At 43.4% G+C, this 17297-nt stretch overlaps 1 protein-coding gene across 4 annotated transcripts in view; it reads left to right on the top strand.

Moving 5' to 3' along the window:
- nectin1b (nectin cell adhesion molecule 1b) overlaps window positions 1-17297 on the top strand; it is a 243200-nt gene that overhangs the window by 140506 nt on the left and 85397 nt on the right. Inside the window, exon 10 of one of the 4 annotated variants that reach the window (XM_084351957.1) lies at window positions 11976-16635. The exons of the other annotated variants lie outside the window; for them this stretch is intronic. Within the exon in view, the coding sequence (XP_084208083.1) occupies window positions 11976-12481 (506 nt within the window). The 3' untranslated portion in view covers window positions 12482-16635. Of the gene's footprint in view, window positions 1-11975; window positions 16636-17297 lie in introns of those variants that run through there. 4 annotated transcript variants of the gene reach the window in all.

The raw sequence follows: 17297 nt of genomic DNA, 5'->3' as shown, positions 1-17297 counted from the left end.
ATACAATGCTCTTTGCTGATGTTGTGAAATGCTAGCCCGTTCCTGTCTCACTGTGGCCTTGTCAGCGTAATCTCCTGCACGACCACAGAACACCATTAAGCTTTGAGGATATGTGTAAAGGAAATCTCTCCGGCGAGGAGGCGTTTCAGTGAACGTGTGACAGAGTTTGTATCGGTTATGATGACACGGGTGGAGGTGAACCTGACGGTGGGCGCAGCTTCCCCCCTCTAATTCTTTGATGTACTCTGTGCAGCCTTGACATTGGCTGTGCATAATGACCCGATGGTGGAGGTAAAGAAGTATGCTGATGCTTCATTAACTTCAAAGAGCATCTTCGTGCCACAGACAGGTCTGGCCGAGACATGGCAGGTGAGAGAGCCCAGTGCTGGCTGCTGTTCAAGGCTGCAGCACCGGGCCTCGGTAATGCTAGCTAAGTGCTCTCTGCAGAAAGGGAAGGTGAACAGACCGATAGCTGCAGTACGTTTGTTCAGCAGCTCACACAGCAGCCAGAGCTGATCATTTCTAGATGAGAGCTGCACATGATGAATAATTATTTCTTTTTTTTTTCCGTTCCCTTGTTAAAGGGCACATTTTATTGGCTTTGGATTTCGAGGCTCTCTGCAGAGTTCTGTGTTCTGTGTCTCAATAAATCAGGCCTTTTTTAGCCTGCAGTAAACTGCATCACAGCAATGACAAATGTGACACTTAAACAATCCATCAAGCACTTCACACCACCATTGTGCATAGGTCTGTCACTATCAGGGCCTAGACGTATCCAAACGTGCCTCCACCAGCTGCATTATACATGGATTTGGCAGTAGCGCTTTTTGTTTTCATTTTGAAGTTGATTTCCAGATTGACGCAGCAATATACACCTGCCAGTGAGACAACCCTGCCTCCAGTGTCAGGAAGATAAAATGTCCGTGACAACTTGTTTGTATCACTGAAAAGCTATTTTCTCACACTGGGAAACAACACTGATGGAGCACTTAAGGAAGGCGCATTTTAATCAAGCTCCTCAGTTTTCATGGGCGGATTTGCGGGAGCCGCATAACTGTCACCTCGGCAGATAGCGGGGGCCACGGAGCACCTTGTTTCAATTAGTTTGGGGATAGTGTTTGCTGTGGAGATGGCATCGACGACAGTAAGTCGCATGGGCTAAGATGGCTTTCTCCAAGGACATGTGTTCTGCAGATATGGTGTCGCTTGTCAGAATCTAATGAACCACTCTCCTGTTTTAATCAATCCTCGCTCTCAGGAAAAAAAGAGGTAAAAGGAAAGTCTGAGGGAAAAAAGGAGGAGAGGGAGGGGAGCGGATCTGCAGCAAGAGAGATGAGCCTCATGTAATGGGCGTCCATTTAGCAAACACCTCTCTCATTCACATTCACATCAGAAATCTCTTGAGGGAAAGTTGACAAGTCGTCAGATCTGATTAATCAGGTAATTACTAACGGGAATCAGAGGCCATGTTAAAAAATAGAGACAATTAAACAGCCTCACAATCAAGAGTTATTCTGGATGATTCATTCTCTGCAGCTTTTAACCATCTACCAGGAATGTCAGGCAAACAAAAATATTGCAGCTGACACAGCCACAGGAAGAGGGCTGAATAATGTGGTTAAACCTCAAAAAATCCTCCCCAACTTAAGAGAGCAGAATCAGTCCTTTCATTAAGATAATCAGCTTTTCCACCATCGCACTCTGTTTTTGTGCTCAAAACAAATCGATGCGGCCGTCTTAAATTTCTTCCCAGCGCATAACAGGACGCGATGAATGGCCGGTTTGTCACGACGGCCTGACAATTATGTCATTATCACCCGTGAGAGAGGAGGTGCGTGTTTTTCCTTCAGTAGTCAACACTTATGTGACATGTCGGAAAATTTCTCTTAGTGACGCAGCGCATTCACTCCAGAATTAATTTGTTTACTCACTTGAATAATCATTGGAACTTGATTAGATATTTTTTAACCTTGACTCTCCCACACAGCAGCACTAATCTTTGTGGATGGCGACCGGACCGAGTCAGAGACAATGCATAATTTCTGCCACATTAGCCGGATCAGCTGTGAAGGATAATATCGGATCAGCTCGGGGTCAGCCAGTATGTGAACCTTTTTGGCGATTCCACTTATACGGCCCGGCAGCGCTAACTTTCATCCCCTTATTGTCGGGGCTGTGGCACCGAGCTGCTTTAGAGAGCAGAGGTGCAGTCAGCTTTGCCACACGGCTTTACCACTCGGGTTAAACTGGATGGAGTGAGGGCGTTCGCTTCAATTTACCGAGAAAGCGCGAGGACGGTTCTTTCTGTAAGCACGGGCAGCGGCTGCCGACATCTGTTCACGCTCGCCTGAACAAGCAATAGTTCTCTCCTGTGTGAGAAAATGAAGTTGGGAGAGAGAAAAAAAAAATCCGAGACACATGGTGAAAATGAGATGAATAAAACATAGACAGTCAAATGGAAATATAAATAAATAAAGGTATCCATGTGACTGGAGAAGATGCTTCAGTGGGTCTGATTTTTTAGAATTTAGTGAGGAGGTAAAGTGGATTCCAGAAAATGGGCTCCCAGGCAAACAGAAACTGGAAGCAGTGCAGAGGCAGAGGTGGAAGAGAGGGCAGGATGCTGTTTACATGGCTTTATGTAACAGCCTGTGTCAACTCCTGGCGTTCACTCCTTGTCACTTTCTCTATCCTCCAAGTCCTACAGTGCAAAGATGAGCGAGGACAGTGAGTCACGGTGGCACTGAGAGGGGCTGACATCCTTTCAAAAGTACCTACGTAGACTTTTTTTCCCCGTTACCCACCAATCTCACTTTAATATTTTTTGGCTCCGCATAACCGATACAAGCAAATGAGGCCACTGCCGGGAATATTAGTTATGTCTATATAATGATTCCAAATGCTTGCCACCAGTTTGGCAGGAAAGCAGCAGCGAGTTATTGGCACTGGCAAAGGAAGCTTTCTCAGCATAAATTTCAATTTGTGAGCAGGAGAAGTTTCTCTGAGCTCAGATTAGATGTATTTATTGCAACTTCAACTGGAAGCATAACGCATTTCATTGACATGTATCTTTTAGACAGGTGTTGGCCTCATTAGTCTAAAATCACTCTGCGGTTCCTTCCTTCTACTTTCCAAAGAAATTAGCTGCTGACGTTGATGGTTTGAAGATCCTGTGATGCAGTCGTGCCTTTTTACCCACCCTATCAAATTAAGATGTTTCATCGTCCTTTTAAAACTCGCCAAACTCTTAGAAGTACTTTTGACATTAATATGTTCCTAACTCTATATCTGGAGAAGCGCCTCAGACCAAACTACTCCTTGTCCACAGGCCTTGCTAGCGGCCATGCTTCTGTGTTTGTGTTTCTAAGTGTCCCAGTGTCAGCTATGGCAAGCCTAGGGGGCCAAACTACAACGGCAAAGGTCGAAGCAAACCTGGAGCGCTTTGTGTTCACAACACACAGGTTAAAGGAACCTTTGAAGCTTGCTCAGATCACCTGCTGGGGAGGTCTGAGAAATTGGAGAAATTGAATTAAATACTGTTTTCATCATTGTAAAATCACCCGAAACTAAGAATCAATGTGTTTCTGTTACTTTAGAAAGATCTTTTTATATCAACAGAGTGAGCAGCCCCTCCGTTATGGAGTCCACCATGTTGCACTAAAGAGGGCCCTACGCATTTTTCACATTTTTAGCTGGCACTGTAGTGGAGGGTGAGACGAGGGGTGTTCAGTTGGTTGCAATCTGCACCTTACTGCTAGATGCCACTTAATCCACACTGGACTGTTTAAGGACAGGACCTTAAGGAAGCTGTTGTGACATGTTAAATGCTTCAACTATTTTCCAAAGTTTAATCTGCAGAAATGCTGCAAACTCTGACTTTCTCCTGTTTGTTTCTCTAAAAACACTTCCTGTCCCTCCTCGCTGATCACAACGAGCACCACCAAACTGAAACTAACAGAAAGAGTTGATGGTTCATTTTTTATCAGCCGAGAAACAGGCACGTCGCGCTCTCCGTCACAGCGAGGTCTGTCGGTTTTTCTCAACACGACAGCGCCCCGATCGCTCCGTGCGATTAAAAAGTTGAGAACACCCTTGAATAAAGCAAGCGTCGCAACACACATTACTGACATCTAACAGCAGAGCCGCTCCACGCAGTCATTTGTCGCTTTCTTTCCTCTGACAGAGACAAGAGACATTATGATGTCAGCGCTGCAGAGGCTCCCCCAGCAATGTGAAATTTGTTTGTCTTCGCCTGTCACGCTGGAGTCTGTCTCAATCTGTGCACTATAGCATATTGCACTGTCGCCTCTCACATCGCCGCCTGCATTATTCATAGATCCAAAGGCCACATGTGTATATCTTGTATATCATTACACCCTCACTTCAAGTACATGCATGCTGTCAGGCAGGTTGCGGAGCGTTTTCAGTGTCTTGCTCTCCTGCTTTGCCTGCCAGCTTCTCGTCACCCTTGAACTTTTCCGATCAGGCGTCTCCAAACCTAGAAGGACTCGTATCTGCCGATAGAACGACTTTCTAGCCCCCGCGTCCTCACTACAGGAGGGGGGGTGCTCGCTGCTCAGATCCTGCCAAGAATACACCTCATTATCCAAATGAGACATTAGCATGAGCCGCTCCCTCGCTCGCACACCATAGGCTGCCCCATAAAGCCTCTGCTGCGTTGCGCTATGCTAGGGAAAGCACTGAGGGGGAAGACATTGTGGCTGCAGCTCGTTTTGCATAAAATGGAGGAGGGGGGGATACTCAGTGTGTAAAAGGGGGTCTATTTTATTTGGAGAAGAAGAGATAGCCCGGCTGTGGGAGTGAAATGGAAATGTCACCGGGGGAGAGCACGTGAGTGCAGAGCAGCTGAGATCGTAGTGATTTATCTTAACATTTGTTTCTGCATGGTTTGCTGTTTCTGCTCTCCGGAGGATATGCAGAGGAGAGGGATGTGGCAGACAGATGGAGCAGGGGGATTGGCTGAGCCCCCTTCGGCCCATCTCTGCTCCCTCCGTCCTCCTCCTCCTCCTCGGCGTCCACTCGTGTGGTGTTGGATCTGTCACGCCTCCCTGAGAGCCTGATGAAGTAGGTCAGACGCTGTCCCAGGGTCTGACCACTGGCTCCAGAGCTGCTGCTGATGCTGATGCTGATGCTGCGCGGTGATTCACTCATTACACACACAGCTCCAAAATAACAACAAGGAGACATAAAAACAACAAGAAGAAAGGCAGCGGAGGAGGAGCTGGGGGTAGGACGTGGTAAACACACAGTGCCCCGACCTCTCCTGGCTTAACGCATATTAACATGCAGATTTGTTTGCTGCATGTCTGCTGACCCAATAACTCATCCTTACAGCACTTCCCACTTAGCACCACAGCAACATGCAGGCGAGCGGGGAAAATGTTGAGGAGCATTTATAATGGTACCTTATGAGCAGACATGATTTGTAAAAGAGCATTGGTGTTTAGATGGCGGTGTAAATATTCATTGCTCATTAAAGGCGCATTACAAATGATTATTACAACCCCCACAGCACAAAATGACCGTATTACATCAACGAGGGCACAAATCGGCCCTTTCTCTGGGAACTTTTCACGACCTTCAATCACAATATTGATGTGGGATCTGTGCTCTAATTTGTCCTCTTGGACATTCTCATTATAGACTTGACTTTGTTGTTTATTTCAACTACGAACCACCATAACCGTAACTCAGAGACTGCCAATGTTGTGAATCCTACGTCACCAGTTGGCTGCAACTAATGATTGAATTTCATAGTTGAGTTGATTTTTTTGACAGAAAATTGTAGAATATGTCAATCATTGTTTCAGAAAGCTCAAAATGACGTCCTTAAATGTACTCAACCTGGAAATATTCGGTTGACTGTCATAGAGGAGTAAAGAAACCAGTAAATATTCACATTTAAGAAGCTGGAATTAAAGAATTTTGACTTTTTTTCTTTAACTTTTTCTTCAACTAATCGACCAGTCACCAAGAGATGTCAGATGCTACGTGCCGTTTCTGCTCTACAGAGATAAAAACAAGACGCAGTCTCTGTTTCTGTTTCTCTGACAGGACTGTCCTGCAAGCAGCTGCATGCTCCCAACATGCCACACATGATGTCACCAGTGTGTCGATGCCAGCAGCCTTTCACAGCGTTATCTCCTTCAGCACATCCTGTGCCTTGAATGTGTTGGGTTTTTTTGGATAGAGTCACATTTCACTTACAACTGTGGAGGTTTTTCTAATGGCGCGAGTGGCATTTACCTTCACATGAGATTAGCTCATGCCTCCGATAAATCAGTAATAAAGTAAAAGCTAAAAGAAAAAAAATGTTGGCAAACAGAACAAAATGGTAGATATAGGAAAGGGAGTGTGTGATAGGGTGAGAAAGAGCTTTGCCTCGGCTTTGCCTCCCCCGGCTGCATGTTAAATTCCTGTCAGAGATGAGCTTTTATTCGTTGTGGCAGCATTACATTTCCATGACTTCACGACCACTGGCAAATTCAGACAAGGGAGTAATGAGGATCGCTGGAATCACTGAATTAATGCGTCTTTCCCCGATTGTCCCCGTCCTCACTCGCTCATTACGCCACTCTTTATTTGCTGTTGTCACTCCTCAGCCTCTCAAAGGCGCTCGCTCCATCTTCTTTTCTTCTCCCTCCTTGTCGCCACTCCTCAAACTCTTCATCTCCTGTTGTCTGCTGCTTGTTCCTCATTTAGTCATATTAGAGCACCACTCCCTGTACCACTCTTTGAAAATCCTCTCTCATTTTCCCAGCCTCTGTCATAACACCCCGTCCGAGTGATTGCGCTAAGACTCAGGAATGTTTATACCTGTCTCTCTCCTTCTTTATTTCATGTGCAGACATGACTGGAGCACACCCAGAAACTGTACCTGCAGGACAGAGCTGTGATACAGTTTCTCTCACTTTAAAGCCTCTGTTGCTTCAGTATCTTTGAACATTTGCTGCTGCTGGTTGTTTTTTTGCACTGGAGCTTTCACTGAAATACAAAACCCCGCTTCCAAATGTTTGTTGTTTTGTTTTCTGAAGCCACAAATCTGGCACAGACCCGATGTGTCATTTCCACGACAAGATGTCAGACTGTTCATCTTTTTTGAATCAGTTCACCATGTGTTTCTCCTAAAGACTCACTTCTGTTCTACACGAATGACTCAGAGGGAGAGCACGCAATGATAAATGTGCATGTATAACTATAATTATTGTAACTATAATTATGTTAGTTTGCTTCAGAAAATTGTGTTTATTCTTTTGCCAACATGATACAAAATATAACATAACACTACAATGCCACTTCTGTAGTAGAGCGCATACCTCCGCCAAAGCCCAATAGTCCCCTTTAATGCGATGAAGCCTAATCCAGCATCGAAGAAAAGATGTTTAAATCTGCTAGATCTGGATTTTTATTTGGATCCACATCAAATTGTGCTCATAGACTCAAGATCCCATTCCCCTCCTTATTCCCTGAGAAGTTACCAAAAAAGTTAACGAAAAAGCCCTCTCACAATGTTAATAAAAGTAAGACAAAAAATCCTGGAAATGGCCAAAAAGTTAATTCGGGTCCATTATGGACAGGGACCCATCCTCCGCCCAAGTTTCATGGAAATCCGTTATGTAGTTTTTGTATAATCATGCTGACAAACCAACTAATCAACAGACGGACACCGGCGGAAACATAACCTCCTCGGTGGATGTAATAATATGAAGTAACATTTGGTTACGTTGTAACCTCGGCTCTCTGAAACAATCAAGAGTTCAGTTCATCATGTGTTTCTCTTGAAGGTCCTGTTTGTAAGAAAAGTTGGTTTGAGGTCTCACTTCTGTTTTACACAAAAAACTTCAGCTTTTGTCAGGATACAAAGGATTTTGACACCAAATTGTTCAGAGATAGTGAATAATCCTCTCAATCAAGTCAGGCACGAGTGTTCAGAACAGTCTGATTAATGCAACACAGAACCGCATGGCAGCAGCATTTAAATAGCTGCAGTATTTCATGTTATTCTTCACCTGTATAAATCTATCATGCCTCTCTGGATTGAATTATAGCCTTTCATAGCTCATGTTGGCACCTATTAATCTCAATAGTACGTTTGAGTCGTTGCAACTCAAGGTTACCCCACTATCTGCATATTTCCAGAGTGGTGTTAATATACACAGCCTTTTGTTGCCTGGAACAGTATCAGGGCTGTTGTTGTGCTGCTTTGAGGTCTTTTTTATCTATCTGTTGGCAGGTGTTGCCGGTAGCGATGGCGTGCTGGTGGAACGCCTCCTCCCTCCTCCGTGCTGTCAAACACCCCTACGTAACCCAACCATTTCAAATGTGTTTTATTATTAGTCCTTCTGTAATGTGATTAGTTCGCACCATAGCCACTCCGATTTCACATACTCATACATGTGCGGAGACAAAGGTGACGCGTTGGTAGAAAACCGAGAAATCTTTTGCCATTTTCTTATCTCCGTGCGAGCACAAGGCCAGTGGGCTGAATGGGAGGTGGTGTTGAGATGTGACCTTGTGAGGGGATAAGTGCAGAGCAGAAGTGTGCTGGATAACGCGGTGAGAACGGGCAGTCCTCTTAGCCGACACACCTCTTTGAGTCGCAGAAGGAATGCGGTGTGTTGCTCCGCTGCACTGAAGTGATCTGATGAGCTTTTTCTGGTGTTTCAGAGCTTCTTTCTCCGCTCTTAGAGTACCTCCATTACGGAGGGAGAAGCGTCTGAACACTCAACCACCCCTCCCAGTCCATTCCCCCCTCTAGTAAAGCATCTTAACGAGTCCTTTAGAAACTTCATCTCCTGTTTTCAAGGCCTCCTCGGAGTTGGATGTGCCGAGCCAGAAAGCCACAAAAATACCTGAATGTTTACAGCAGCTTTCATGTCTATAGTTTCTGTGGACAATGACGCATTCTTGGATCTTTAGTGTGGACATTCTTCAGATATGGGTGTTCAGAGGTGGTGTCACTTGATCCTTTATAGAAATGGAGGTGATGGAGAGCACCTTTGAAAGCTTGCTCCATCATCTTTTACTGCCGCTGTTCTGTAGTTTTAAGGGTCTCGCATTGTGTCTTTTCACCTCTCTGAGTGGTAAATATTGAGCCTTGGCACCCTTAGAAGTGCAAGGCAAAAAGCCGCCTAATTAAGATTGAATTAAAGGACTGATGAGAAGGAAGACTCACAGAGGAAGGCGGAGAATGCTAGAGGAGAGGATTACAGGAGAACATTTTCCCTTTCTCTCCACTCCCTCAATCCTCTGGATTTTTCACCCCTCTTTGGACTTGGTCGGGAGGATGTGTTCTCGAGCAGGGGTGACCTGGCTCTGCTCTCTCATTCATGTGTGTAATGAAGGCCTGTGTCTGAATAATCCCATTAGGTGGTCAGATTAAAACCTGAGCTGATATTTGAGACTGTGCCCGGCACCGCTTTAGAAATTGGAGAGCTTTGCAGTCGGCCCTGGGAGAAAGGGTGCAGTGGAAGAGCAGCTGAGGAGAGCGACTGTGTTTGGGAGGTCTCTACTTTGGACTGATAGAGCGCCATTGTAATTAAAGGAGAGTGGAAGAGAGCTTCAGCAGCTACGCTACCATCCTTTAATACCACAGTCATGCAGAGATTTATCATTTCCACTGAAAAGCAGTTTTTAATCGAGTTCTGATTCAACTGTTTTGGGCAATAATTCAAAAGTCATTTTCTGCTTATGTTATAAATCTGTCCTTTTTGTTTTGCATGAGGAGAGGGTGTCACAGATTCGCTCCTGTGTGCAGTGATCTCACTCTGACTTTGTGCAATTTAATATCTCTAAGGAACTTTTAGGGTTGCTTAACAACATAAACCTTCATTTTGGCTCAATCACGATCAGTAAATGTGTAAATGAGTTTCTAATTTCAGAAAGACAATTTCCACATCGATGTTAACCATAATTGTATGTTGTAGATGTAATAATGTCCTGTTAAGGGACACACTGATGAAAGCGTGTGACCTGAGACGCGCGGACGCATCTGCATTTCTAATTTGTTTGCATATTGAAACAGAATTAAAAGCTCATTGTGAAATGTGTTTAAAGTTCGACGTGACGAGGCTTGTTTTGGAAAATGCTGTTCATTCATTTTCAGGCAATAGAGAACATCACGTGACGTAATGTAACGTAGGATGACATGAAACAACATAAAACTAGTGGCTTGATAAGAAATTTTCTGATAAGAAACAGAGACCTCAGTTATCCATCCCCACGCACAGTAAAAAAGTTATTATATTAACACAATAACTAGATTTTGTCAAAGTCGTCCATCCAATATTGGTGAAATCCTCCTGATTCACTCAGCTGCGATGCATCTTTTGGCAGCTGTAATGACACGATTCCTTTGGTTGATGTAAATGTATGTAAATGTGCGTTTCCATAAAACATCATATGTTCCAGTTAAATAAATGTAACTGATTTGCATCCCGACAGTTACAGTACTCGTGTTTATCAGGTTGAGATATCTTCTTTGAGACGACACCTCATAAACAACGTTAAGATCTGTGATTACTAGATTATGATGCGTCGTATGGTAATGAATCTGTCCAACGGGAGGCAGGGATGGTATCAAAAGCGAGTCTTTCCTGCGGCTCGTCCGCCTCTCCTCGTTGCATACTGTACATAAGAGTGAGTGGTTTGCCCTGCGTGAACAGGAAGCTCCCTCCTTTCTTCCTCGCCGTGTCGTTCTCTTTTTTCCGGCCCTCTCCCACACCATTTGTTTAGTAGATGCTGTATCTCTTTGTTGTTTTTTTCCTCCCCACCTTTCTGTTGAGGATTCAGCGTTTTGCCATTGAAGTTAAATGTGCCTCTGCTCCGCAGGTTTAGACAAGCGCTACCTGCGCGCTTCCAGGCTTTGATCACATTTCAGATAAAAGTCTCTTCTGTTTCTGCGCTCGGAGGAGCTTTTTCACATTTTTTTTTTTTGTTTTAAGTGAAGATGCTTATGTAAGGGACATGGTTTTCAGCGCTTAGTCTTACTGTAAGCGACCACTGTGTTAGTCATGAGCAGTGTTTATCTTTCTGTGGGCAGGCTACGTGCTCTCTAAAATGGTGGAATGAATGTGATGGCTGAGTTGAGCTCCAGATATGGTCATGGCAGTTTTGAATTTCAAACAACACATCTTTTTATGCAGACTCTAGCATCTTAGCTGCTGTTTGTCTCCAGCAGACCATTAGTCATTGTCACTCTGTTCTAGATTAGAGCACATCTTTGACTCATTTGATAATTCTCTTTCTACTCTCTGCTGTCTTTACTGAATATTGTGTGTTTTTCTCTGGAAGCATTTTCTATTTTTTGCTGTCTGCTCTGCCGCCTGAACTGAAGAGCTTCATGTTTATCAGCTCTCTTGATGCATCATGGCTCTGTACGCTTGGCTGCTAATAATCATCTCTGGCAGTGCTCTTTCATTTCATTACCGCTACACTGATGATGAAGGTGGTTATATGTCATGGTGTACTATTTTATGCTGGACTGTCCAACACTATATCATTCAATATGTTCGCTTGTGTGAAATCTACAGAGTTTCATGTGTTAACTGAAACCCACATGAACGAATTCTTCCAGAGTTTGTTCATTAGATTGTTTTTATTTCCCTCCGTCTTCTAAACAGAGCAGAGATGAGAGCTAATGCATGCTGACACAGCTTCACTCACTCTAATCTCTGCAGTCATTTTATTCTTTGATGGTGCTGTTGGCTGTTTATTTCATGTTCTCTAACTGCATGTGACTGTTAATGACTGAGCCTGTTGGTAAGGGCTCCTGTGGGGTTGGGGTGGGGGTTGTCGTGGGGCCGGGGGTCCTTCCTTTCCCCTTTGCTTTTCCGTCCTTGTCTCCCTTACTTCATCTTTCCTTTAAAAAAAAAAAAAAATCTGCACCTGCACAAACGCACCTCCTCCCACCAGAGCACTGACACACTCCCTTCCATCTGTCTTTTCCTACCCAGACTTCCCTAACGTCCCGACAACTCAGACCCAAGAGATCACTCCGGAGCAGCACAATGCAGGCGCCGCCATCGGGGGCGCCGTGGGTGGAGTCGCCCTGTTGGGCGTGGCGGCCATACTGCTCTTCATATTCCTGCGCCGCCGCCAGCGCACCTTCAAAGGAGACTACAGCACCAAGAAACACGTGTTCGGAAACGGGTACAGTAAGGCCGGCGGCCTCCCCGCCCACCCTCCCATCCCCAAGAACCTGCAGTACCCGGACGACTCGGACGACGAGAAGAAACCCGCCCAGATCGGCGGCCCCGGAGGGTTTGAGGTGAGCGAGCGCGATTTTGACGGCGAGCAAGAGGACCTGAAGCGGCCCTATTTCACTGTGGACGAAGGAGAGAGCCGAGATTATGATGAGCGGACTCTGGCTTTCCAGTATGACCCTGAACCTGAGATAGCCGATGATATGATCTCTCAAACCGACGGCTCTGTCATTTCTAAGAAAGAGTGGTATGTGTAGTGGCATGCAACAACCAAACCAAACAACCCTTTGTCCCCCACCTGCATTCCACTGCACCCTTCACCTCCATCACGCCCCCGCCCTCCCATTCGTCAAACTGCACCCTTCACAGTCACGGTCCTCTTTTGGTCAACCTAGTACCCCCCTCCCCCCTGACTCCCCCTCCTACATCAGACCCCATCCAACTAATCTCATTTAGAAAATCGAGCGTCTATTTAAAGTGCTAGCAACATCAACTTGTCAACACAACAGCATTGGTATCAGTTCCATCAGGTGAATGGGCAAAGAATACAAACTAAGGTATGTAAATGGACTCGTTGTCGCTGACCCACGAGGCCAGGGAGGTGATCGGTTGATTAATACTGGTGTAATATTCCTTTTTGTGTATTTTTTCATGTTATAAATGTATTAAATGTATAAAGAGACTGCTGGTTGAGGTTTTGCTGAGCACATTTGTGAAAGTCCTACACTGGATGTGCAATTTGTTTGTTTGTTTTTTTGTTTAGTTTTTTTTCCATTTTCATTGCCGTTTTGTTACTTTTATAAAGTCTTTTTGTATGATTTTTAAAGTGACCTGAGAATTGAGAGTTTAATGTTTGGAATAATTACAGGTGGAGTTCTAAGTGTTTGTAATTTTGTGGTCAAAATGTTGCAGAGAAAGAAGAAAAAAAAAAAAAAAAAAAGAGTACAGGACCTGTATCATTTCTCCTGTCTCTTACTGGGGTTAGCGGTCATGAAATTACTCATTTTTGTATATCTACAGCATTAAAAAGCAGACATGTTATTGCTGGTTTCCAAAGACATGCTTAGTATTCCTTGACCCCCCGCCCCCCCTGTGTTTATACGCCTGATTAGTTTCTTTACTGAGAGGGAGTCGGTCTACTGAGCCATTTGGACATGGCAATAACAGTTAAAAGCGAGTGTTTTCAATTTTTCTCCTAAAATTTCTATCACATTAAAATGTGTTCCCACATCAGTGAACCAGAGTAAACGGGGAGAGAAGGGCTGCAATCCTATCACACACGACAATTTCTGTTTTTTCAGCTGTGCATCACAGTCACGTCCAAAAAAAAAAAGAAAAAGAGGTCGGGTGAGTCTCGGTGTCCACAGAAACCTTTAATAATGCTCTGAAATGTCATGATTGTCACTTGACTTGAACAGAACGGCCTGTGTGTACGAGCTCTCTATCTTACCACTCTAATGAAATGTCTGTTTTTTTTGTGTGTGTTCAGTTGTCATAATTACGTTTTTGTTCTCACACGTGTTTTATCAAATGGATGTCAGAGGAAAGTGTCGGGGATCTCCCAGTGATGACTCTGTCTCTCCTCATATGATTGTGTGACTATGTACTGAAGAAATGGCTTAAGCCTGCCCGCTCACACCAACAGCATTTGCTATGAGGAGTCATCCATGGACACAAAGGACACGGATAGGAGGATAAAATGTCAACTGATGCTTTTATTTACTGAGAAAAAACATTTGTAATATGTAAAGGGAATTAAGATGGTGGCCGTGCTTGAGTACATTGCGTCACCTGCTGCTTTGATGTTTTTGTTCCATCTCTTTCTTTCTTACTAAAATGAATTTCAGTAGCTGTTTGGGGGGATTTTAAAGAGGAATGAATGGTTGTCCTTCCCCTGATGTTGGCATCTGGACCTGCCAATAGGGATACAATGACCCTGTCTGAAGGCATTATGTATATCTGGCTTTTTAAAATCACTGTTAACAAGTGCCAGTGGATGCTACTGTAGCGTAGCAAATTACTTGTTCTCTCCTCAGCTCTGAGGTCCATTACACAATCAGCAAAATGCATTTGCTTCGAACGACAACAACAACAAAAAAACAAACTTCAGCGCGAAATATCGGATAAAACAGAAGCAAAGGATTAAATCCGTGGATACAAACGACATTTCTGACTGGCTCTGATCGATATAAATACTATATAAAGCCTTATTTTATGCATGTTTTTTGTGTTGGAGTGGATGTGTGTACGTTGCTATTTTTTCTGTATCAATTCCAGTGCGTTTGTCCTCATTTGCAGCTCAAAAGACAGCACTTTGTCTGTGTTGTCAGTATCGACAGAGGTATGAATTTATGGGCACACGGTACCCAGCCACAATATTGCAGTTAACACACAATAAAAGTATATAAATATATCTATAAATGATGATGAAAAAATAGCATCTCTTTGAGAGCAGCTCTCTCTGGAGATGTGAATGTTTTTACAGTTCATGCTTGTCTCCTGTATGTTTTTAGATGAGCATGTTAATCACGAGCCTCAATTTATTATCGTACCTTCAACACAAATTACGATTAGAAAGTGGGAAAATATCATGTTCTGATTAAAAAGTCTGTTGATTTTCAGTTCTCAGTTCATTTTTTCTACTACAGCCTTATTTCTGTTTGTGTTCAGTGTTTCCACTGTAGTTGGAGGATAACACACGGGGTTTAAAACACGACGTTTCAGACAGAGGGGGGGAAACTAATTGACCTGCCGACGACCTGCTTCGCTGTAGCTCTTCAATCCCACTATAATCACAGCACTACAGAGAGACAAACGCATGAGAAGCCTGTTTTTATTTTTAATTCTTGCATTCAGTGCCTATAAAAAGTCCGGAGACGTGAGGTAGTCTGAACAGTTGCTGCTCCATCATTTAAGTTATTCATGCCACAGAATAACACGATAAATACTAACGAAATATGACACGGACTGCAAATCAGACTGATAATTGTTCTTGCAGTGATTTTGAGTTGTTATAGTGGGGATCTGAGCTCCAGCACAATACTAACGATGTGTCTGTACTTCTGTTTAAAGCAACCGATCTCTTAAAAGCTGCATTTATTACCATTTTAACATTTAAAGGGACAGTTCACCCCAAAATCAAAAACACATATCTTTTAATTTTTTACTAGAAGCTCGGTTCATCTGTCCGCCAACAAGCAAGCACCAACAAAATACATTTTAAAAACTCAACAGCGATGTGTCTTTCCAGAAATCATTACTCAAGATAATCCACAGATGTCGTTGTGATCATGTCGGAACTATTTTCCTTCCACTGAACCACATCGAAGGTAACGTGCATCTACTCGAGGAAGAGAGGCTCGTGCTCGGGACAGCGCCGGATATAAACATTAAACTAAACTAAGCGTCCTCCGCAGCTGAGCTGTAACGTGAGCTAGCTCAGTTAAAACTGGGTAACTCGCACAAAAACAATCCAGATGGATAAACAGCACCACAGGTAAGAGGAAAAAAATATGTATTTTTGATTTTGTGGTGTACTGTCTCTTTAATAATGGCTAAATGGTGACACAGCACATTTTTTTTTTACTCTTACTTGACTGGAAAGTTGAAGTCCTAACTGAGTCACACATCGCTGACCTTTCGAAGCACAACAATTGAAGCTCTAATCAAATGAAAAGAGATTTAACTTGTAGAATTAAGCGAAAATAAAAAAAGCAAAGATCAACTCTGCCCCCTTTTAAAGCACAAACTTTTAAAGTTTCATTACACTAATATTTTTTCCCCCCGCATCCATTTATAAAACCACTGCCACGCTCGCTTCTCAGACAGACAGACGTGTTGGAGAAAGACAAACCTTTCAGATTGGAGTTTCTGTATTCTGCTAGATGTAAACATTGTCTTCATGTTGTCGGGGTGTTATGAGTTTCTATTTTGTAATACTGACTGTAACTTCATTCCATCCTAATCTACTTTTTGTATTCAGTATGTTCAACATTCCACTGTAAATACTGTACATAGGGTTGAGATTCTAGTCGGGATTTATTTAGGGACAACTGCGTAGGGACTCTGTTCGTGTAAAATATACCTATTTTGACTGCAAACATAGAGACTCGATGGCTAGACGACGTTGATGCATAGCTTATTTCCAAAGTCCCACCTAAAAATGCTCCTCCGGTACGTTTTTAATATGCCACTAGCGGCTTCACTGTCATACAAAGGGGTGATGCATACGGTTTGTCGATTTAATGTTATTGAAAGAAAAATCAAAAAGAGAGAAAATTGTCTGTATGCAGCCATGTGAATGTATATTTCTGAGGGTGTTACAAATATGAAAAAAATCTATTGTTCAATTGTGATGACCCAGTGAAGTAACTTGTATTTGTTTTAAGCATTAAATGAGTTCAATAGTCAACATTGTTCTGTCCCAGTTCACTGATTGGATAGATGTGTGTTATCTGACTGAATATTGTTAGCGACTGCAACACATTTCTTGATTTTTAGCAATCGCAGCTCTTAATGTTTGATTCATATTTCAGCTTCATCACTTCCTGTGAAGCCTGTAAGACATGAGAGGTTTGTTCTGCAAATAAACTCTTCTTCAGTTTTAGCAATCCCAGGCCTTGTTAGGACAATATTTCAATACAGATGTTGCTCTCTCAAATCTTCAAAGTACAGACAGTGTCAGGCATCCAGCCATCGACAGAGCCACAGTGTTTGCGTTCAAGCATCCAATTCTCAGCTCTTTCGTTGTCAGTTCCAGTTTTCCGAATTAAAAGGCTACAGAGGCGGCTGCGGTGCTAATGCACAGTGATTCTGTTTTGGACGCAGCCACGGTTCCTTCCATTGTTCGCTCCAGTCCTTCGTGCCTGAGCACGAGACGGATCTGATGATACAAATTGAAGCAATACACTCAAAAGTGGTTTGGAAAATGTCTTGTGACTCGTGTCTTTACAACAGTTTCTGCTGCCAAAAACAGCTTCTCCCACTGAAAAGAGATCCATTAAAAGGGTCACAGTGTAGTATACTGATAATCATTTTTATGTGAGGCTAACACAAGATAGATAAAGGTTAACA

This window comes from Pagrus pagrus (genome assembly GCF_965226575.1).
Source record: "Pagrus pagrus genome assembly, chromosome: 4".
NCBI classification, from domain to species: domain Eukaryota; kingdom Metazoa; phylum Chordata; class Actinopteri; order Spariformes; family Sparidae; genus Pagrus; species Pagrus pagrus.
Note: the sequence above shows the minus strand (reverse complement) of the source record. Positions and strands in the feature narration are given on the sequence as shown.